Source organism: Rattus norvegicus, chromosome 17 (genome assembly GCF_036323735.1).
Source record: "Rattus norvegicus strain BN/NHsdMcwi chromosome 17, GRCr8, whole genome shotgun sequence".
NCBI lineage: Eukaryota > Metazoa > Chordata > Mammalia > Rodentia > Muridae > Rattus > Rattus norvegicus.
Genome location: NC_086035.1, coordinates 65315776 through 65338229, shown reverse-complemented (window position 1 = coordinate 65338229; position 22454 = coordinate 65315776). Strand labels below are relative to the sequence as shown.

Here is a 22454-nt window from a genome sequence, read left to right as displayed (position 1 = left end):
CTTTAACCTGATGGTTCTAAAAGGTCAGCTGAGCCTAGAGAGATTGCTTAGCTGGTCAAGCCGTTGCCACACTGCCTGGCAACCAGAGTTCAATCCCTGGACTCACATGTGAGTTACAGGAGAGACCTAACTCCACAGAGTTGTTCTCTAACATCCGCCGGCACACCGTAATCCACACCCCTGTGCACATCATACACATAAATGATAATGTGAAAGATGGGTATGGTGATGTATGGTGACATGTGCTTCTAAGCCTGGCACCAAGGAAGCAGAAGCAGGATTTCTGGGGCTCACCTGCTAGCCTGACCCTTGAGTTCCAGGCCAAGGAGAGAAACCCTGTGTACACATGTCAAGATGCCCATCTCCTGAAGAGTGATAGCTAAGTTTTTTTTTTTTTCCGTTTTTTTCTTTATTAACTACAGCTGGCTTCTGCACAGAAGTCAGAGCTAGTTCACAGGCTCAGAACTGAAGTGCATCTGTGCAGAGCACAGGGTTAGCTTAAAGTCTTTGTGTTGGAGTTGCACTCGCCTATGCCCTGGTTACACCTGAGACGACAACTATTCATGCTGCTTTAAGCATGCAAAACGTACAAGACCTGTCTGGCAGTATCACGGGAAAACAGACTCTTGCAAGGAAGGGTGCTTTTATAGAGGCCCAGGTTTCTCAGATGGCAACTCTGATAACTGGTCAAGTAGAAACTAGGTGACCATGAGAATTGTGCCTACGGAAGGAGGCCACTTAAGATCCAGCCTATGGACTTGTGTTTGTATTGATGTTTGCACATGTAGCATCTTTTACTGTGGTGGTGTGCACACTCTGTGCCCTCTAGGACAACATTACACTTCTAGGGCATGTTCTGTAGCACTGTGGTTATTGATCAGTTGTTCTGTCCTAGGAATCCCCTGTGACATCTCAGTATGCTGAGATCCAACAGTCTGTCCGTCCACGTGGAAACTGTGGGTCAACTGCTATGGGAGAGGTTCTGGGATGAAGCAGCATCCCTCAGCCTCCACATGAGTTTTGATGGCCACGATAACTTGCTTCATCTGTAGGTAGACCTCCTGATCACTCTTCTCATTTAAATATTGTTTTCTATCTTATGCTAGAATGTCTTGGTGGAATCCTTAATGACATTTCCCATAGTTCTTGGGTTATCTTTGCATTATTAAAACCTCTGAAGATGTCATGTTCTCATTTCCCTAGGGCAAACACACATCCACGTCAAGGCTGGTAGGTCCACTCAGTGGCAGACTCACTGATTTTTTTTTTTGATCATTTGGGTTGATCCTTTTGGTGAACAAAACCAAGCAACATACAAGCAGTATTTTTCTTTCCCTCGGCGAATGGTTTGGCATGGTGCCAATGTTTGTATGAGCTGTTACTTTGCTATAATAATGTGTTTCCATGATGGGCAAGGCCAAGTCACCTGGCTGGATTGAGGACTTGTGTCATATCTTGACTCTGCTTCCCACAGAACATTCCCTCTTGGCTCCTTTCCTTGAAATAAGACTAACTGATCTTGTATCTAACCTCTGCCAGACAATGGCTAGGTCATTTTCACTGAGTTCTGGCTTTCCAAGTAGAAACAGTAGAAATCTAAAGGCACCTTGTGTGAACTTGGTGAGATGGTGCCTATTTCACCAGGGTTCATCCCAGAGGCAGTCAGTCTATCTAAGAAAGAAGAGGCATCAGATACCACACCCTAGGATGCCTGGCTACTTGGCTAAGATGGAGAGACACACATCCTTTCACCTTCATGTCTGCTGTGTATGCACCCCCTTACTGATCTCCTGGGGGAGTCATCAAATGATCCATGGGATGGTAAAGTATGAACTGAAGGGAAGGAGGAGTCAAAGTGTTTAACTCAAGTTCTGTCTCTTTTGGATGTCAGTCAACACTCACTTAAACTGCACTCCCACGCATGCTGACCGTGCTACGGATGTTGAATGAAGCATTCCCAGACTCAAGACCACGAGCAGTGAAAGAAGTCTCGGTGCAGACTGCTCTCTGGGGAAGCTGTGTCCTCTTTCCCCACGACATGCAGGAGTCTCCAAATTCATCTAATCAAATGTGAGTACGGAGCTGCTGGGTCACTCCCTTAACCTCTTACTATCGGTGTGAAGGAATCCTAACATCCCCCAATTTTAGTGATTTCAATGGAGCCAACTTATGTTTTCCTGCCCACTGTTCATTATAAAAATACCCTTAAGCCAGGCACATTGGTGCATACCAGTAGGCTAGATACTCAGTACAAACAGAGCAGATGTTCAAGGTCATCCTCGACTACACAGTAAGTTCAAGGCTAGCCTGTGCTAAATGAGACCCTATGCAAAAATAAATAATAAATAAATAAATAAAGTTTTAGCTCTAGGTCCACTGAATGCATGTGTAAGAGTTTCCATTTGGGCTTAAGGAACTTGTGCAAGACTTGGTCCTTTTTCATCATGGTTTCTGGAACAGCTCAGAAAATGCAGTTCATAAGTCCCTAGCTTTTGAATAGTTCCAGTTAAAATATGTGAGGCAGTGAGGAAGCTGTGCAAATTGGGCTCCTGATAGAAAACCCCCAAGAGGGCAGTGGGATGAACAGAAAGGATGTAACATTTGTGTGTGTCCCTGTGGCTCTGTGTGAGTGTGTGTTCTTCAGTTTTGTGGGGCCAGAGTTTGATGTTGTTAGTCTTCCCAGACATTCTCTACCTTATTTTTTAAATCAGGCTGTCTATCTGGAATCCGCCTTTCTCTGCCTGCCCAGTGCTGAGATTACAAAAGTACACCAGGCTGTGCCTGGCTCCGTATGTTGGTGCTGTGGATTGACTGTTGTTCCTTAGGCTTTCTTAGCAAAGAAACCTGACCTGACCAAGCCATATCCCCAGCTCCAAGGACGTAATATTTTTGTTTCTTCAGATTAGCATAGAGTATACCCAAAGCCCCCCGAGAACGGTGTGGGGCTTGGCTAAGCTTAGATGTACAAGTGAGTGAAAGGTGGTCCTGGGGTTGGTGGGAACTTCCTGATTGTTAGAGGCAGGTACAGCAGCACTGGGTCCCCTTTGGTGCAGATAGCCCTTGTTTCTTCATTTAGAAGTGCAGGGTTGTAGCACACAAAAAGGATAATAACCCAGACCTCGAGTTTCACAGAAAACAAGAGATTCCCAAAATTGCCAATTTTTTCCCCAGGCCATAGTTTAGAGGTGCTGTCTTATGGTTGCTGTTGAGAAGCAACTTGAAAGGGTCCTGTGATCTCTACAATGTGGATGATTCCCTCTGACCCATCTAAAGTTTGCTTCACACATTCAGGCATTAGCATCTAAAAAGGCTTGTTCTGTTTTATAAAGGTTGAAAGGCTTTGTATGACTTTACACAAAATGAGTTCCTTAGATGTGACAGAGAGATGAAGGTGGGGTTCAAAGAGCACATAGCCTCGATAATCCACGGGTACTGATTATCACCCAAAGGATCCATCTTTCAGGTTGTCTAGGAAGGGGGACAAGATGGCTCATCAGTTAGTGTATAATGTCACTCCTGCCCTCGGGTGGTCTTGTCTCAGATTCATAGTGTTGGTGGTTTTCTCCTTAGGGCCTCTTCTGTGTAGCTGGTAAGGGTTCAACAAACACCAAGGCCACGAACTCTTGCATTTGGATCAAAAGTTAACTTGGGACAAACAAACCTTTATCAGTAGGTAGGTATATATATATATGTGTGTGTGTATGTGTGTGTGTGTGTGTGTGTGTGTGTGTGTGTGTGTGTGTGTGTGTGTGTGTAGAGACCTCTTAGGTAAAAATGATACACTTGAAAAAGAGAGTAACAGAACTGTATCTCCATTACTTGGTGGTCAACAGCTCAACATTTACATGTGGGCTGTTAGGGGAACAGCAAATCATTTCGTACAAAGAATAAAATTTTAAGTAGGAATTGAGACATTTGTGGTTCAGATTGGTTCAAATGTGGCAGTTCTGAAGCAGTCAGTGAGAAAGTTTTGTTTTGGTTAACTATTTATATTACCTCTGATGTGTCTTTCCAGTGTTGGTGAATACAGGCTGACTGTGGAAGTCGATCTTACCATAGTGCCTTTTAACCCAGCAGTGCAGCATGCACTCCAGTTTACACCTTGGTTTCTTTATGGCTTATCTTGGTAGATCACTGGCTGAGCACACGAGGCCCTGTACTGATGCTCTGGTACCACAACAAACAGAATGATACAGTATTGTCTGAATGCTTCGCAGTCCTTGTCTTTGGGCAGCCTGCAAGTTTGAACCTCTTACTTTTATTTTTTTAATTACTTATTTACATTCCAGTCATTGACCCCACCCCATTCTCCCTTCCACAGTTGCTCACCTCATTCTTCCCTTTGCCTCTGAGAGGGTGTTCCCCTCAACCAGGCATCCCCCTTCCCTGGGCCTCAAGTCTCTAGAGGATTAGGCACATCTTCTCCCACTGAGGCCACACCAGGCAGTCCTCTGCTATGTATGTGCTGGACCAGCCTGTGTGTGCTGCCTGGTTGATGGCTTAAACTCTGTGAACTCCCTGGGGAGTCTGCTGGTCTTCCTATGGGAAAGCCCTCCCCTTCTCCTTCTTCAATCCTTCCCCTAATTCAACCATAGGGGCCCCCAACTTTAGTCCAATAGTTGGGTGTAAGAATCTGCATCTGTCTCAGTCAGCTGCTGGTTGGGCTTCTCAAAGGACAGCCATGCCAGGCTCCTGTCTGTAAGCACATCATAGTTCTAGTAATAGTGTCAGGCTGTGGTGCTCTCCCATGAGATGTATCCCAAGTTGGGCCTGTCACTGGACAGCCTTTCCTTCAGTCTCTTCTCCATTTTTGTCCCTGCAGTTCTTTTAGGCAGGAACAATTCTGGGTCAGAAATTTTGACTGTGGGTTGGCAACCCCATCCCTCCACTTGAGGGCCTGTCTATCTACTGGAGGTGGACTCTTCAAGTTCCCTCTCCCCAATGTTGGGCATGTCATCTAATGTCAACCCCACTGAGTCTTGAGAGTCACCTCCCAGGACTCTGGTACTTTCTAGAAGTTCCCCCCACCTCCCACCCCACAACGTTGCATATTTCTCTCCTGTCCTCCCCCAATACCTGATACTGTTCCCTCTTCCCTCCTTCTCCCCTCTCCTAACAAAGTCCCTCCCTCCTTCTGCCTCCTGTGACTGCTTTCTTCCCCTCTATATGAGATTTAAACATTCTTACTTGGCCTTTCTGCTTGTTGTATCTCTTTATGGTCTGTGAGTTGCATCGTGACTATTCTGTACTTTCTGGCTAATACTCACTTATCAGTGAGTACATATCATGTATTTTTTTAATAGGTCTGGGCTACCTCACTCTTTGTGTGGTTTAGGTGTCCGAGTAGGCTTCACAGAATGAATTAGGTTCTGTTCTTCTGTTTCTATTTTGTGGAACAGTTTGGTATTAGCTCTTCTTTGAAGGTCTGGTAGAATTCTGCACTACAACCATCTGGCCCTAGGCATTGTTGTTGTTGTTGATGATGTTTTGTTGGAAGGTTTTGACTTTTAATAACTATTTCTATTTCCTTAGGGATTAGAAACTGTCTAGATAGTTTACCCGATCTTCATTTAACTTTCATACATGTTATCTGTCTAGAAAATCATTTCATCTAAATTTTCCAGTTTTGTAGAGTATAGGCTTTTGTAGAAGGTTCTGGTGATTTTTTGGAATTTCCTATGTTCCCATTGATAATGTCTCCCTTTTCAATTCTGATGTTAATTTGGATACTGTCTCTATGCCCTTTAGTTAGTTTAGCTAAGGGTTTGTCTATCTTGTTGATTTATCTGGTTAGCTTTTGGTTTTGCCAATTCTTTCTATCCTTTGTATAGTTCTCTTTGTTTCTAACTGGTTGATTTCAGCTCTGAGATTGACTATTTCCTGCTGTCCACTCCTTGGGTGTATTTGCTTCTTTCTGTTCTAGAGCTTTCAGGTGTGCTGTTAAGTTGCTTGTATGGGATCTCTCTAATTTATGAAGTCACTTCATGTTATGAATTTTCCTCTTAACACTGCTTTCACTGTGTCCTATAAGTTTGGGTACGATGTGTCCTCATTTCCATTGAATTCTACAAAGTCTTTGATTTCTTTATTTCTTCTCTAAGTTATCACTAAGCAGAGAGGTGTTCAATTTCCATGAGTTTGTGGGCTTTTCTGTTGATTTTGTTATTAAAGTCCAGCCTAGTCTGTGGTGATGTCCTAGGATGCATGGGGTTATTTCAATCTTCTTGAATCTATTGAGGCTCGTTTTGTGTCCAATTATTTGGTCAGTTTTAGAGAAGGTTCCATGAGAAACTTAGAAGAGGGTATATATTCTCTTGTTTGGTGGTGAAACTTTTGTAGATATGTTAAACCATTTGGTTCATAACTTCTGTTAGTTTCACTGAGGAGAGTGGGGCATTGAAGTTGCGCACTATTACTGTGTGAGGTTCAATGTGTGTTTTGAGATTTAGTAAAGTTTCTTTTACAAATGTGGGTGTTCTTGCTTTGGGGCATAGATGTTCAGGATTAAGCCTCTTGTTGGATTTTTTTGAACAGAAGTGTCCTCCATCTCCCTTGATAACTTTTGGTTGAAAGTCTATTATACTTATTAGAATGGCTGTTCCAGCTTGTTTCTTGGGACCATTTGCTTGGAAAAAATTTCCCAGCCTTTTACTTTAAGGTAGTGTCTGTTTTTGTCAATGAGGTGGGCTTCTTGTATGCAGCAAAATGCTGGCTCCTGTTTACCTATCCAGTCTGTTAGCCTGTATCTTTTTATTGGGGAATTGAGTCCATTGATGTTGAGATTTATTAAACACTGATGGTTCCTGCTATTTTGGTTGCTAGAGGTGGTATTGTGTATGTATGATTCTCTTCTTTTGGGTTTGTTGTGAAATGATTAATTTCTTATGTTTGTTGTTGGTGTTTTGTTGCCCTCCTTGTGTTGGAGAATTCCTTCCAGTATCCTCTGTAGGGATGGATTAATAAAAAAAAAAAAAGTACTGTTTAAATTTGGTTTTGTCATGGAATATCTTGGTTTTTCCATCTATAGTGATTGAGAATTTTTGCTGGGTATCCTGGGCTGACATTTGTATTCTCTTAGGGTCTGGATGACATCTGTCCAAGATCTTCTGGCTTTTAGAGTCTCTGTTGAAAAGTCTAGTGTAATTCTGATAGATATGCCTTTATATGTTACTTTGTTGTCCCCCCTTACAGGTTTTAAATATTCTTTCTTCGTTCTGTATATTTAGTGTTTTAATCATTATGCAACAAGGATTTTCTTTTCTGATCCAATATCTATTTGAGATTCTGTAGTCGTCTTGTACATTTATGGCCATCTGTCATTAGGTTAGGGAAGTTTTCTTCTATGATTTTGTTGAAGATGGTTTTTGGCCCTTTGAGCTGGGATTCTTCACCCTCTTCTATTCCTATTATTCTTAGGTTTGATCTTTTAATTGTGTCTTAAATTTCCTGGATATTCTGGTTTAGGAGCTTTTTACATTTTGTATTTTCTTTGACTGATGTGTCAATATCTTCTATGGTATCTTCTACACCTAAGATTCTCTCTTCTATCTCTTGTATTCTGTTGGTGATACTTGCATCTGTAGCTCCCAATTTCTTTCCTGACTTATCCAACTCCTAGGTTGCCTCCATTTGTGATTTTTTCATTGTTTCTATTTCCAGTTTTAGTTCTTGGACTCTTTTGTTCAATTCTTTCACCTGCTTGCTTGTATTTTCCTGTATTTCTTTAAGGGATTTACTTGTTTCTTTAAGGGCGTCTACCTGTTTGCCTGTGTTCTCCTGTATTTCTTTAAGTGAGTTATCTCTATCCTTCTTAAAGGCCTCTATTATCTTCATGAGATAGAATTTTAGGTCATTATCTTGCTTTTCAGGCATGTTAGGGTATCCTGGACTTGCTATGGTGGGAGCCACATTGCATTAGGTTCTTTCACTTATGTTCTTGTGTTTGCCTCTTGCCCTCTGGTTATCTATGGTGTTAACTGGCCTGGGTGTCTGACTGGAGCCAGCCTCTTAGAGGCAGGCAGTGCTGTCTCTGGTTAGGGTGGGCCTCCTGTGCCCCTGGTTACTGCAGACCTCCTAGAAAGCAGACAGGCTGTAGGGCGTGGGAGGATATCTGGCAGTTGATCTAGCCTGGGTGAGGAAGCCATATCCTACTTTTAACATCACATCATTCATTCCCTGTGTGATAAGTGCATATATTCAATGGCTTTCCAAACATGAGATCAATAAATCAAATAATAAACACATCTATCATTCTGACAGATATTACTTGAAAGTACTTCATATTTCATCTACACCAATTGCTTTAAAAAAATACCAATAGCCCCCCCAAAGCATTTTTTCTTGCTATTGGTACTCTGAATTTACTTTTTACTATTATAAGGATGGTTGCACGTTTAAATAACATTGTGCCAAGTTATCATGTTTCTGCTGAAAAGTAGCTTCACACCCCTCAAACTTCACAAGAAATATTACAAATGAATTTTTTTTTCTTTTACCTTTTTGCAGTGCTGGAGATGGTGCCATTTGTGGTAGAATGTCTGGCTAGCTTTAATTTTTGTTTAATTTGTCATGTCTTTTTGTTTCCAGTGTGTATATGTGTCTCCACCATGCGGTGTGCAGGCATGAGGCGGTCATAGGATAACTATGGACTCAGCTCTCTCCTTCCGTCTTCACGTGAGTTCTAGGGATCAAGCTCAGTTCATTGGTTCTGCATGTGTGAGTATGTGCATGTGAGTGTAGAGGGCTGCAGAGGCCAGAGGTGTCAGATGCCCTGGCGCTAGAGTTACAGGTGGTTTTAAGTCACCTGATGTGGGCCCTGGGGATCGAGCTTAGGTCCTCTGCAAGAGCATTGTGTGTTCTTACTGGCTGAGCCATCTCCCAGACAGAAGATGAGTCCTTATGGGTGAATAAGGGCTGCTGCCGTCCTGAGTCTGCCTCTTACTGTCTGTAAGCTACTTCAGACTGTGAATTATAGAAAAAGACTGCTCTGACCCAGAGAGAAGCAAATTCTCTGGATGTATTATTACTCAGTGACAGACTTAATTCAACTATTAATAATTGGATTTTAGAACTCTGTTCTTGGTGACTTTGGGAGTCCCAGAGTCGCACACCTTGTTCTCCTCACTGAGCTAAGGAAGATGCTGGCTACAAGTTCATTCTGCATTTATTTTAAACACATGGCTGCACTTGTATCTCTGTTGTCACTGAGGCCTTTGCTTCTCTAGTGTTCCAGGTTTTATTAACTGGGAACTGAATCCTCTGTGTATGATGTTGGGAATCTTCCTCTATCTTTTTGCTGGTGCTTAAAACTTTACTCAGAGACACATCATAAGGTCCTGTCTTGATATCAATGCTTTCACTTTGCTTTTTCAAATGACAACTTTTAAAAGTCAAGGTCTCATGTGGTTCAGGCTATAGAGCTGAGTGTAATCTTGAATCCCCAGTCACCCTCCCTCCGTTTGTTCATTGCTAGTATTACAGGAGCACCACCATGCTTGGTTTTGAGTGCTGGAGATTGAATGTTGGTTTCTCTCACGCTAGGCAAGCCCAGTGCTTAAAACAAAATGCTGCATAGCTCCAAATCGTGCTTTTTCTTACCCCATCACTTCTTCCTGTCTAGTGTTAATCAGGCCAGTGTGTATTCAAGGGCTAAAATCGTATCTGAGGTATTCACACTGGCTCTTGGTACATCAATGGTGGTTGTCTCTTCTCTTAGACAAGGCACCACGGAACTTGACTTACAGCATGTTCAGTGAAATGAACCTGGTGAACCATTTGCTCTGCATTGACACAGAAGTGCCTTCATATTTCCTGTGTCCACTTCAATGTGACCAAGGAGACTGAATACTCTTTTCTGCTTTGACAGACACCCACATAACAACTTTTTTTAAAAGAAAGTTGTAAATTTCTTTACAGTCATGATCGAGAATGCTTATAAACAGCTTTATTGAAATAAGTCATATATCATCGCCATATAAAACTTGAACTTAAATTGCTTTTTGTACATCTTAGAGGAAAGTAACCATCACCACAAACCTGTTTCAGAGCAATTGCCACTCACTCCAGGATGAGAGGCTCTTTTCTGTGGCAGTCACTGTATCTCACTCTAGTCTCATCCTATTACCTCCCACCCCACCCCACCCCCCTTTTTTAAACAGATTTGCTCATTCTTGAAATGTCCTAAAACTGGGACCATGAAACATGTGAACTACTGTGACTGTCTCTTTTCTCAGCAGAATGTTCTTGCTGTGCAACCCACGATGCACTGCATGCCTTTGGCCCATTGCAGAATGTGCACACCACATTTTGGTTGGCTTCTGGGACACACTCTTGTGACTTTGATGGGCAACGCTGCTGTGACCAAGTGCACATAGCTAAGACGCCTGTGCTTTCCTTTCTCTGAGGTATACATGCTCAGAAGTAAAATGGCTGGACCATGTGGCTATACTATATAATGCTTCCAAGTAACTTCGAAGTAACGTTCCTGAAGTGACTACCTGATTTTACACACACACACACACACACACACACACACACACACACACACACACAATATCAATCTATCTATCTATCTATCTATCTATCTATCTATCTATCTATCTATCTCTTTCTTTTACTTTTTTTTTTAAAGACAGGATTTTCCCATAGCTGGACTTTGCCTAATAGACAAGGCTCTATGGGCAGAAAGCTCCCAGGATCCACCTGTCTTTATTCCCAGCACTAGAATTACAGATGTATAACACCACACCTGGTCTTTATACACAGGTTCTGAAGATCAAACAACTTCTTCTTTTTGCAAATTAGGAAAAGCTCCCCCCCCCCCCCCGGAGCTGGGGACCGAACCCAGGGCCTTGTGCTTCCTAGGCACACGCTCTACCACTGAGCTAAATTCCCAACCCCCAAACAACTTCTTAAATTATCACAGGAAGCACTTTGTCAACTGAGCCGTGTCCCAAATCCTCATTTGACATTTGGTTATTCTGGGTGGGTGAGGACTTTGGCTTCTTTATATCCTTGACAGTCCTGCTTGGCGTCTACCTTTTGTCTATCAGTTGTCCTCTAACTGTGATTTTGGTTCCCATGTTTTTTAATTACCTGCAGTCACCTGGCATCATGTCCCAATGTACTGCTGACATGTTCTTGGTCTCTCACAGTATCTTCTGTACATCTCATTCAGGCATTGTAAATTCTCTGATGACAGGCTGGCTGAACATGCCACATTCACAGACATTCAGAACAGTAGATTGCCAGTCTGGGTGTTTATGTGATGGCTAATCTCCATTGTTACTGGACTTAGTTTGCTGCTTTAGAGGCTACTTGTAGAGAAGGGTGAATCCACCTCGAATGTGGGTAGAAACTGCTGACAGGCATTGGTCTTTGAATAAATAGGGGGAAGTGAGCTGCACCCCAGCTGCAGATACATGCCAGGAAGCCGCCTCCTCTCTCTTGTCTTTGTACCTTTCCTCTGTCATGATGGACTGAAACCCTGAATGGTGAGCCAGAAATAAATCAATCCTTCCTTCCTTCCTTCCTTTCTTCCTTCCTTCCTTCCTTCCTTCCTTCCTTCGTTTGCTTTGCCAGGTATTTTCTCACAGCAACCAGAAGAACGACTGTGTTGCTGTGTAGAGGAGGCACAGGACACAGAAGTCAATCGTACCTGAGGTTTCCTCCACCCCTGCAGTCTGTAGGGGAGGCTGCAGTAAGGGTGATGCTGGAACAGCAGTCCTGGTGGGAGTGGGCTGGTCTCTCGGTGTGAGGTGTATTTGTGAGGGCTTTTGCGTTCATTGTTATTTTTGTCCTTGCTTTTAGTCTTTTCTATCCTGGTAAGGACAGGGTGAGATCCACTAGATGAACACTTTGGGGAGCTGCACAACGTTGCTGCTGTTCGCTGGACATGATTGTTTTCTTGCATGATTGGGATTCTGTCCATTCACTACTAACTCCATCCCTGACTCCTGCCAAGCAGAATTCTCTCTGTATTTTTTCCCTTGACTGTTTTAGAAGCCCATCCATGTTGGGTCACAGCATTGGTCTTCTCCTGGATCCCTGAAGAGTGGTGAAATACAGCCTGAATGTTCTACTTGTGCATGAGGGCTGGGTACAAAGGATGTCTTGTCACCCTTTTCCTCCTAAAATCAGGAGAATGAACCTCCCCTGAATGACACTTGCCCCCACCCCAAGGAGGAACATTCCTAATTAAGGGAACGGCCAACAACCGTATGAGGTCTTGATCTTGGTCTCTTCCCCAAAGCCTTCATCTTCTGTCTGTTCCCATCAACAGCCCCTTCCACACTCACCTGTTGTTCCACATCCTGCTTGGGTCTTGCCGGGTCTCTGAGTGTTGGGATTTCAGTAAGGCCCTACAAGAAGGCCGCACATGCTCATCTCCCTGTGGGTCTGTCTTACCTAGCGTTAGAGGTTGCAGGTACAATTTTGCCTTACCTACCCCCTCAAGGCTAATCCTTGTCACACTACAGGTTTCCATTGGGATGGGGAATATCTCTCACTTTCCTTTAGAATTTGGTGACCAGACAGTTTCCAGGCTCTCAAATTTGAGACTACAATAGCCTCAAAAAGGTTCAAACTATAGCAAGAGTTAATTTTTTTTTCTCTGCAGTTCCTAAGCATTCTAAAATGTGTATGCTGGTGAATGCCACAGTGAGTCAGAAGAGACTGGTACTTGTCTACGACAGAAGAAGCCGTTGGTCACTGGTTCAGCTAGCCATTAGCAGCTAGTTTCAGTGGAGACAATGGGGGGAAGTAATAAAAAAGTAGATTTTGAAAGGTTAATTACAAACTAAGAATGCAAATGGCCTCAAGCATAATTTTTTATTAGGACTGAGGGCACAGCTTGCCTGGCATACAGAAAGCCCTGGGTTCCATGCTCAGAATGGACTACGGCTGATGGCAGTGGTATGTGCCTGTGATCTCAGCACTCTGACAGCACAGGATGAAAGGTCAGAAGTTCAAGGTCACATAGTTTGTGGCCTGTCTGGAATATGTAGTAGTAAGCTTAATAGTAAGCATAATAGTAGTAAGCTTAGGCTATATTTATAAATGTTTGATGGGATACAACATTAATTTTACCTGGTTGTGCTTTTCTTCTTTTTTCTTTATAATATGCCTACTAAGGAATTTAAAGTTCTGTAGAATTCTATAGTTCTGTAGCATTCTATGTCCCTGTCACAGCATTTTTGTTTTATGGAGTTTGGTGCAGTAACACTCATCATCCGAGTTTTCACAACTTCAAAACTTATCTCTTAAGAGTGATGGTCTCTGGTCAGCTGACTCTGTACTACCTGGAAGGTCACAAGCAAACCTCCAGCCTCCCAAGCTGCAGACCCACTCCACAGATCCTGACGTCTGCAGTCCCCGGGTGAGCTATGCAGGTGTCTGTAGGTTTGAGCAGTTTGACCTCCATTACAGTAATTCCATTTCCTCTCTGTGTAGTAACGTTTCACTACTTTGACTGGGTCAACAATTCTTAACCTGAAGGACAAGGGGATTCTGGGCATGAGGCAGCTATAGAATTTCTGTAAAACCTAATGTCTTGCACGCTGGTATACGGCCCGACACTGGTAATTCATCTGTGGTCCTCAGAGTGGCAGCACTTGAGAACTTGTCAGGGATGCCTCGCTGAGTGTGGGACCTGACAGTGCATGAACAAGGCCATCTGACACTGGGTTTGTGCAGTTCTAAATCAGGCCGGGTGATGACACAGGGAGAGCTGCTTGCTGCACCATCTTAGTCAGTGAGGGGTGGATGGGGTGGAGAAGCCAGCTGAGGTGACAGGTATCACTTAGCATGCTCAACTTCTTGACAACTGTCAGACGGTCATTAAGTTTTTGAGTCTGGCACAGCAGATGCATTAAAAAAAATGGACTTTGCAGTTAAGCCAACATGGATTTGAGACTGAGTTCTGTGACTCACTCAAGCACACCTAGGATCATTATCAAATCACTTCGAATTAACCTGTCTATACTTCCTGATCTTGACCGTCAGAGAGGGTGCTGGTGGCTAGACTAACGGAAAGGCTTCCTTCTAATGCGTTAGAATGCAGCCACTCTGTCAGGGTCCTGTTGCAGGTTTTTAAGCACCAGGAGATGCGAGTTGCTTTTCTGTCTCCAGGCACAAGGACCTCATTGACTCAACTCTGGTCTCCGCTGGCTAGAGTGAGACTGTCACTCTGTCTGCACTGTCATGGGCTCATACCTGTTACTTAAGGATTTCTCAGTTGAAAACCTTTCTGAACACAACTGTTTAAGGTCTAGATTTGGGGTTGGTGTCGAGGGTGTGAGGTGTTTGCTTCTTTGTTTTGGGTTAGCACAGGTGAGCTTGATGCTTAATGACAAAGACAAAGTAAAATATTGTGTGATGACTGTTGGAAGTTTCAGTCTCCTACAGGAAGTTCAAGCTGAAACCAGCTCTCTAACTATGATTCCACTTCTGGATGGCAGTGCTGAAACCACACAGAAACTACATGAAGAAGGGCTGATGTTAGAATGAAGGCTGTAGACTGGTAAAACGGCACCATCTGCCATTCCCAGTGAGAGCAAGATGTCCCTGCTGCTCAGGGCTCCCGTCGAGAGCAGGCATGAGTGCATGGCTTGCCCTGACCCGTGGAATCCGATATAAATGTCGAAGTGAAGAGCTGCACAGAATACACTTAAGTCTCCCCTTGTGTGCACTTATGTGTACAAATGTGTGGCCTGCGTAGTGTGGGCACCATGTGTGTGCCTGGTGTACACAAGAGGTCTGAAGACATGGCTTCCCTGGAACTGGAGTGACAGATTCTTGTGAGGGGCCACTCGGGATAAACTCTGGCCGTCTGCAAGAGCAGTCATTGCTCTTAACCAGCTCCCGACACTGGCTTCACCGTTACCCTGAGCAACTGGCAGCTGTGTTGTGTCTGGCACCAGTACCTGAACTAAAGCAGGTATTGACAAGAGTTGTTGGGTTTTTTAAATACATTTATTAACCAATGTTAACACAGTAAATGAAATCTATATATTGCTAGTCAGAGCAGCTTACAAAATGCCAGAACGCATCATAGAACTGGACAGCCACGATGGGTACTTACAATGTGCAGAGTGGCTAAACTCAACACCTTGATATAGCTTTATGATTGCAGAAAATTTTAATGATTCCTAAAACAATCAATTGTAATTTTACCTAAAACTTTTACAAAACCAGGCCACAATCTCTTTTTTTAATTTTGTTTTTTTTTTAACACACAGTTTTCACACTGTAGTAACTTGGAAATGTGCAGCCGTGTCGACAGAGACAAGAAGCCAAAGTAACAGGAACCTCACTTTCATGCAGCTATCAGGTAAATAGTACATACTCTGGAATGATTTCACACCAAAATATTCCCACAATGACTTGCTCTCACAGGGGTGGATCGACGTCTGACAACCTGGAAACAACCAAAGACTGTCAAGTGTCCTTGTTCAGGCAGCGCAGCAGCAGGGATGGGAACGGCAGCGAGGAGGGGGCGGTGGTGCCGAGCTATTGCAGTTGCCGGAAAACCTGGCGGGAGCTCATGGGCCATGGGTGGGTTGTACAAAAGAGCGAGCCCGTGTGGCAGTAGTTACACCGTCTGCAATAGCATGGGCACCGGTGGAGGAGGTCTCACAGACGCTCCTTCCTTTCATCTTTAGAGTGACCCTGATGGACCGGAGAAAACTGTCTTAAAGGCTTTTCTCCTGACTCCTTCACTTCTGTTGTGAGTAATTGCTTTAATAAATATCAAAGGTCTAAATAAATATTTACAAATTATTTCTCTAACCTCAAAAATAACTAAAGAGTAAAGTGGGAATTTGGCTTGGTCTGTGGTGGGTCTTGGAGGAGAACAAAAACAATTGGTGAGATAGTTTTAAAGAATTTTAATTTTCCTGGTTGTCTTTTATATATCTATGTATAAAAAAATGTTATTCAACTATCGATCCATTCCTACCAGTAATGCTTCTTAACCAGACACCCCGCAGAATACAGACTTTATACAAATCACGGTATCTTTAATACAAGGAAAGTAGCATGCATTCTCACTGTGTACAGTGATGGAGTTCGTTAGTAGCAATGACCCTCCCTACAACACAACGGCTTCTGTGACCCGCAAGTGCTCTCTCCTCTGAGGAGACACAGGGCTGGGTTAGGGTGGCACCGGGGAGGGAGGGGACTCAGTTATAAACTTGTATGCCTCAGCTGTAATTCCGTGTTCTGAGTACAGGTAGTTTTTGGCTTTTGATGTTTGTTTTTGCTGCTGATTTTGTTACAAGCACTCGGGACAAAGATGAAATGTGCAAACTTTAAAATTTAAATATTCATTTTTCTCTAAGATCCAGCTCAGTAAAAGATTACCCCAGTTTCCCTGCAATTTTAAACTACAAGATCAAAGCTAATAATTTGTTATAAAAGTTATATATTGAAAAGAAATAATGAAAACACAATTGGGAAATATTTAAGAAAAAATATGCAGGGCTAGCCCTGCTGTGTCAACCCTGTTCCCTATATTCAATCACAGGCCGCCAGCACAGCCACAGGCAAGGCCTGTGAGCGTGAGCCAGCTGCACAACACCAGCTCAGCGAGGTCACGGCCAGGTCACGGCCAGGTAGTCTGTTCTTCTGAAGCATCTGCTGCTCTTACATTCAGCTCTGTTCCGTCTCTGTTAGACTCACTCGTATTCACCTGTCGGTGTTTTTTTTTTAAGATCTGTTGTTTAAAGGTTAAAATTTCTGTAAAACCTAAAAATGTTTTTAAAATTTGCTGAAAATGCAACAAATCCTCAATTAGATTTATTTAGAGTAATACCCTCCATTGATGTTACTTCAGCCCCCGAAAAATGCCGGAGGAGCATTAACAAAAGATTTAAACTACTGTGCAAAATTTCACCACGAAAAGTGTTTAAAGGCTGGTGCAAAATGGGAAGCAAATTCTAAACAATTTTGGCTTCTTGGGAACAAAAACCGCTGTGTGTGAGGGTGGCAGGCAGGCTCATCTCTTCCGGCGGCAGGTGCGCTTGTGCTCTGCGTGCCAGTGCTCCTGCTGGCACTTGATGGAGCAGTAGGACGTGTTCCAGCAGCAGTGGTACATGGCCTCCTCCTCACAGTTGTAGCACTGCAGGGCAGGGGGCACATATGAGGCCAGCATCAACAGCTCAGGGAACGCTATGCTATTAAGGCTTGCAAAGCTCTCTGTGGCTCAGGCTAGCCCACAGAGGCATGTGCACTGGAGGATCTTATGTGGAAGGACTGGGCCCTATGGTAAGAGCTCGGGTGTCTTCCCAGCACTGCATCAGCCGGGGTCTCTTCTGGTGCATTCCACCAGCTCCACGTCAGCTCTTCCCTGCCCTCCTGCACCTCTTCCCTCCCTCACTTTCCTGATCAGCTCTGAGGTCCTAAGGAGGGGCATGTGCAGCTCTGTTCTCGCACACATCGAATCCCTCTACTGCATACACGATTGACACCCAGCACTCGGGATTAAATGCTGGGCTCCTATGCCTTAGGGGACCACAGGACTGTACAGCCACACCCAGACCTAGAGAGACCCTTTCTTCACTATTCCACCAGGGAGTGTTGAGGCCAGACTGTCAGAGGTGGAGAGGACACAAGGGGAAAGTTCTTGCTTGAATTTTAAGCAGGCAGGGCTGGTGAGCTAACGGCTGCACCACTGTAGATGCCTGCAGGGAGGAGAAGCAGCAAAGCCAGAGTGACCAGGCTGTGCCTCTAACCCACAAGACTAGAGAGGTCCTCTGCACCGGGGCTGACAGATTGATGGTGACCTAGAGTCACAAAGGAGGACCTAGAACATTCTCTTACAGTGGGCTGATAAAAATTCAACCTTCCAGTTTTCCTCTTGGTTGTAATAGTTGTTTCATTTTTTTTGTCAAAATTAATATTTGAGTTTTGTGATTTTGCTCTATCAACAATGGCAGCTCCTGTCGCACTGCTGCTGGGACGGTAGAGTGAGGTAGGTGCATGGGTTAGCCACTCAGGTCGGAATTTCAATCTTGGGGTACAGCTACAGACTAACTTCTTTCACCTCCTGGTCTCCCGGCAGATGCTCTGGGGGACCTAAGTTTCCCAGCATGCTTCTCACCGCCCTACACCTGGCATCTATCTGTCTGTGTTCTTCTGTCCCCCGGTATGAGTCATTACCATGGTGGCAGACAACATGCTGAGCAGAAAGCTGGGGTTTGGATCCTGATTTAGGACGACTCCCTCTGCCCCCATGGGGCTTCAATCAACATTAAGTGTCAGAAGCCTTCAAATGCCTGTCTAACCAAGTCAGAAGTGTACACTGCGCTCCTGTCTGCGAGGGCTAAGGAGCAGTCCTCCAGCATCCCCTCTTATTTCCTTTTGATTTTCTGTGAACTCAGAGTCATGTCTTCAGTAAAACAGAATCACCACTGTGGCGTCTGGACCTTCTGATGCTTGCTTGAGCACACCTCAGCCAGCAGATCCTCCCACCAAGTGTCTATACAGGTTTCTGTGCATGTGTCTAGATGCCCTTGCTGAGTCTTTATAACAATTTTTTCTTACCACATACTCCATCAAGATCTTATATTTACACAATCTTAATAATAGAAGCTGGGCAAAAGGAAGAGTTATCATGAAACGCTATATAGAATATCATCTACATTAAAACCAGGTAGGAGCTAAGGAACAATTGTTCCCACGAGGTAGTTCCCTCAGGACTATGGGACTGTGTGCAGGGGCCTGTATCCCAAGAGGAAGAGAGGCTTAGAAACAGGACTTGACACTTCCGGTCCTACTGACCAATGACATACACTTACTGTAAGCAAGAGGAAGCAACTTCTATAAGCTACCATAACGGAAATGCCTGGCACAAGGACACAGCTTGTTGGGTGCACCCACATCAGCTTGGACACTACAGATGTCTCCCTCTAAGCTGACCTCACACAGCAGATACGCCCACGTTCCCAGGAGCAGCGGGGACCGTGTACTCACCCACTGCTTCTTCTTGGTCTGAGAAATGAGCTGCTTGTGCTGGGCCGCTAGCTTCTTGATCTCCTCTACAAATTCTTCCTTGCACTTTTCCTTCACCTGCTTACACTTTCTGTCCATCTCACCCTGCATGTTGGCTACAGCTTTATTTACAGCTTGTCTTTTTTCTTCTTCCATTTCAGAACGCAACTGAAATGAAGACAGTGACAGATAAGACACACACGTAAACAAGGCCTTGCTGTTGGGATTAGGCTCTGTTCCCACTATTTTGGTTCACATAAAAGATGTTAGCGAGGAAGGATTACTAATCACAGACTACGAGGAATACTGGCTCAGCCACGCCTGTGAGAAGCTGCCCCACTCTCCAACGCCCCAAGCAATGCACAGCCCCACCTTTTCCAGCGCTTCCCGCACCACTCTCTCTGTTTCACGCTTGTGGTCCGACTTCATCCTGTCTTTAAAGTCATTAAAAATTTTGGTGTACTTGTCGTGGCACATGCTCTGACAGACGCCATCGCTCGCCGTCTGAGTGCTTCGGTGCAGCATTCTTGGGGAAGAGGCACTTAACTTCTTGGTCTGGGTTGACACTGACACCCTCTCAATTGGCTGAGGCATTGTGGGGATTTCCTGGCTGGAACTTACTGCTTCCGTTTCTGGCTCTGGTTCCTAAAGTGTTTAGAAGCAAAACAGGGTAATATAACTCACCCCAGTTCAGTTAAGATAAAAAATTCAGTGTATGCACACATGCATGTGTGTACACACACACACACACACACACACACAGAGTTGTTACCAAGCAGGTAATTAAGCTGGTCTCTTGTTATATTTTATTACAACTAAAAAAACATTCCCCAGCCCCAACCAGTGAATGAAAAATTATAGAATTAATGAATTAATAGCTTAAGAAAATTCTAAACAAAAACTCTATAACTTCATTATAACATGATGGATTTTACTTTTAAAGTAAACTAAAGTTTTGGTTTGTAAACTGTAAAATCATGATCAACTTTAGTCATTTCTTAAAGTCCTAAATCACACCTCCCTGGATGTGTCTGGCATGTATCTAGATTTACAACTTTAAATCATGTTCCGTTCATACAGAAAAAGAAAGCTTGACCACGGTCTCCTTGGCTTTAGCGTTGGTTGGCATGATGGGTTTATCAGATAACTGCTGTTCTACACAATGCCATGAAAACACCAGGTTTTGGGGAACGCAGCAGCGCCCTGCTTGCTCCCCGGCCTCTGCTCCCCGGCTGCTTACTGGGGATGGAGACTGTGCACTCGCGTGCTGGTCGAGCAGCAGTCCACAACGACAGGAGTCGGGAGACTGGGCCTTAACTTGACGGATATTACTTGACTGTCTTGAGCGTACTTTGAGACTCTTTCCTCTTTCGACTGCCACCTGGACACTGTGAGGCGGGCAACTTACTTCCTTTTTGGGCTCCACACTCTGATTACGTCGTCCTTTCTTTGCTCTTGGCTCTTGAGTGGCCTTCAGCTGTGGGCATTATAAGAGTGGTATCTTATTATTTGGCACACTAGGGAATACCTCTGTGTTGAAAACACTTGTAGTGGACCCTCAGGAGAGAAGGGAGTCCTCCATCCACTCAGCAGCCACTTGCTTCGTTATTGCTGTGGGTTGTGGTGAAAGCCAGTGGACCCGCAGAGCTGAGCGGCGCACTTACTCTCCTCCCACTGGCTGGGTCAGGCTCCAGGTCGCTTCTACCCACTCACATCTTTGCACTGGTTTGGTTACTTGTGCAGAGAACTTTACAGATGTTTGTAGGAAAGGGAAAGAAGATGTCAAAACCTGTTTATGACAGTGAGGAGGGCACATGGAGAAGCAGCATCAGCAGGACCTTCTTACCGACACCGGTGGCTCACCTGTTCATTACTGGTGGAGGAGATACTGGATTCTGCCTCTTCCTCACCTCGGTCCTCATTCTTAGACTTCCAGAACCTCCCTTCACGGAGGAACCGCTGATGCAGCTCCAGCTCATCACAGGCCTTTTTCCAGCCCATGCTGCGCTTCACATGCAGTCGGTGAACATTGACTGTGATGTCCTGAATGTTTTCAGAAGGAATCCAGGCCCTGTGGGAAGCAGTGAGTGGTGTAGTTAGAAACCACCATGGTGCTGGGGAGGGTTAAGAGCATGGTGTGGACTCGGCCTTCCTTCCGTAAAGCGTATCTACAGCAACTTGACAAAGGTTGGCACTCAGAAGACTGGAGGTGAGGAACCAGTTCCCAGGATGCGCTGACTTGCTCAGAGTCCCTCTGTCAGCTCAGCCCGACACTGCTTAGACACTTTTTAAAGTCTTACCCATTGTCTTAGATATGTAGGCTTGCAGGACCCACGCTGCTATATGCTGATCAGCATAATGGAGCCATTTCGAAATGCACAGAAGTTTTCAAAATACACACACACACACACCGCCTGGTGACTGGAAGCAGGTGATACACGGTGTCTCTGCCTTTGTAACTGAGCTAAAGAGGTGACAGGAGGTAAAGGTAATCTAGACTATGGAAGTCCTGAGCTCCTGTTGTACATTAGTGACCAGCTTCAGTGATAAGGTGTGCAGAATGGTCTGGTCAGCTACCAGGATGCATGAGCCTTCCCTTACATTCTCAACCTAATTTAAACATTTTCATGTATAAGGTGCAGTTTACATTAACACTGGGTGCTCAGAGCTATACAAAAAAATAAAAGGAACAGACACTTAACAATTTAAGGCTAGTATAGTAATGATTCTGTGACTTACTACAAAGGACCCCAAACTATCGAACATCTTTCTTGCAGGCTCCCAGCTGGGGTTATACCATTTCTAGCAATTTGTAACAAAAGGTCTGGCTGCCTTAAGGAAGCTGACAAGTGCGAAGTAACTGATCATCTTACAGATCCTAGAAATACCCACTACAACAGGCCCCAGGTATCCGGCAACAACTGGCTTCTCCTGGAGGATACAACATCTTAACAGTCTGGGATGGGGAGGGAGGTGTTTCCAAAATCATTCACTTTACTTTTTCTGCCTCCTATGAGTAATACAATATACTACCAAAAACACGTTCCTCAAAACTAGCAACTAGTGCCTCCTCATGAGACCTATTCTTTTGGTGCGAATTCACAATTACAATCGGTTTATTTTAAATACATCAAATCCTCTTAATAAGATGGAATTTTTACTGTGTGTTCCAAGCAATCCTTCATGTTCTATCCAGATCAAGAATTCTTTCTGCACTGTGTGGTAGAGTGTCAGGTCTATTGAGAAGCCTGGCCATTCCTCCTGTGTTTACACCATGACTCCTCACTTTGCTCACTGCCACTGCGGGCTAGGTGCTGGGTTTACATCCGTTTCAAACTTGCGTGAGGAGAGCCCGGCCCATGTGTCTGGATAAAGGAAGTCAGTACAAAGACTTGAACACACTGACAGACACTCACTGACTGCCCTGGCACATACACAGTGCCCCTCTGAGAACCTGAAACCAACTC

At 44.3% G+C, this 22454-nt stretch overlaps 1 protein-coding gene across 44 annotated transcripts in view; it reads right to left on the bottom strand.

Annotated features, from left to right (window-relative positions):
• Positions 1-14951: 14951 nt before the first annotated feature.
• Positions 14952-22454, bottom strand: part of Zmynd11 (zinc finger, MYND-type containing 11) — a 96372-nt gene continuing 88869 nt past the window's right edge. For 25 of the 44 annotated variants that reach the window (XM_006254152.5, XM_006254150.5, XM_006254154.5 and 22 more), the window contains 5 exons: positions 20851-21058; positions 20228-20464; positions 19360-19632; positions 18970-19155; positions 14952-17116 (listed from right to left, as the gene is read on the bottom strand). In XM_006254152.5, coding sequence (XP_006254214.1) covers positions 16994-17116; positions 18970-19155; positions 19360-19632; positions 20228-20464; positions 20851-21058 — 1027 coding nt within the window. In that variant the 3' untranslated portion in view covers positions 14952-16993. The remainder of the gene's footprint in view (positions 17117-18969; positions 19156-19359; positions 19633-20227; positions 20465-20850; positions 21059-22454) is intronic. The other 19 variants (XM_063276222.1, XM_063276229.1, XM_063276231.1 and 16 more) reach the window with 1 other exon arrangement.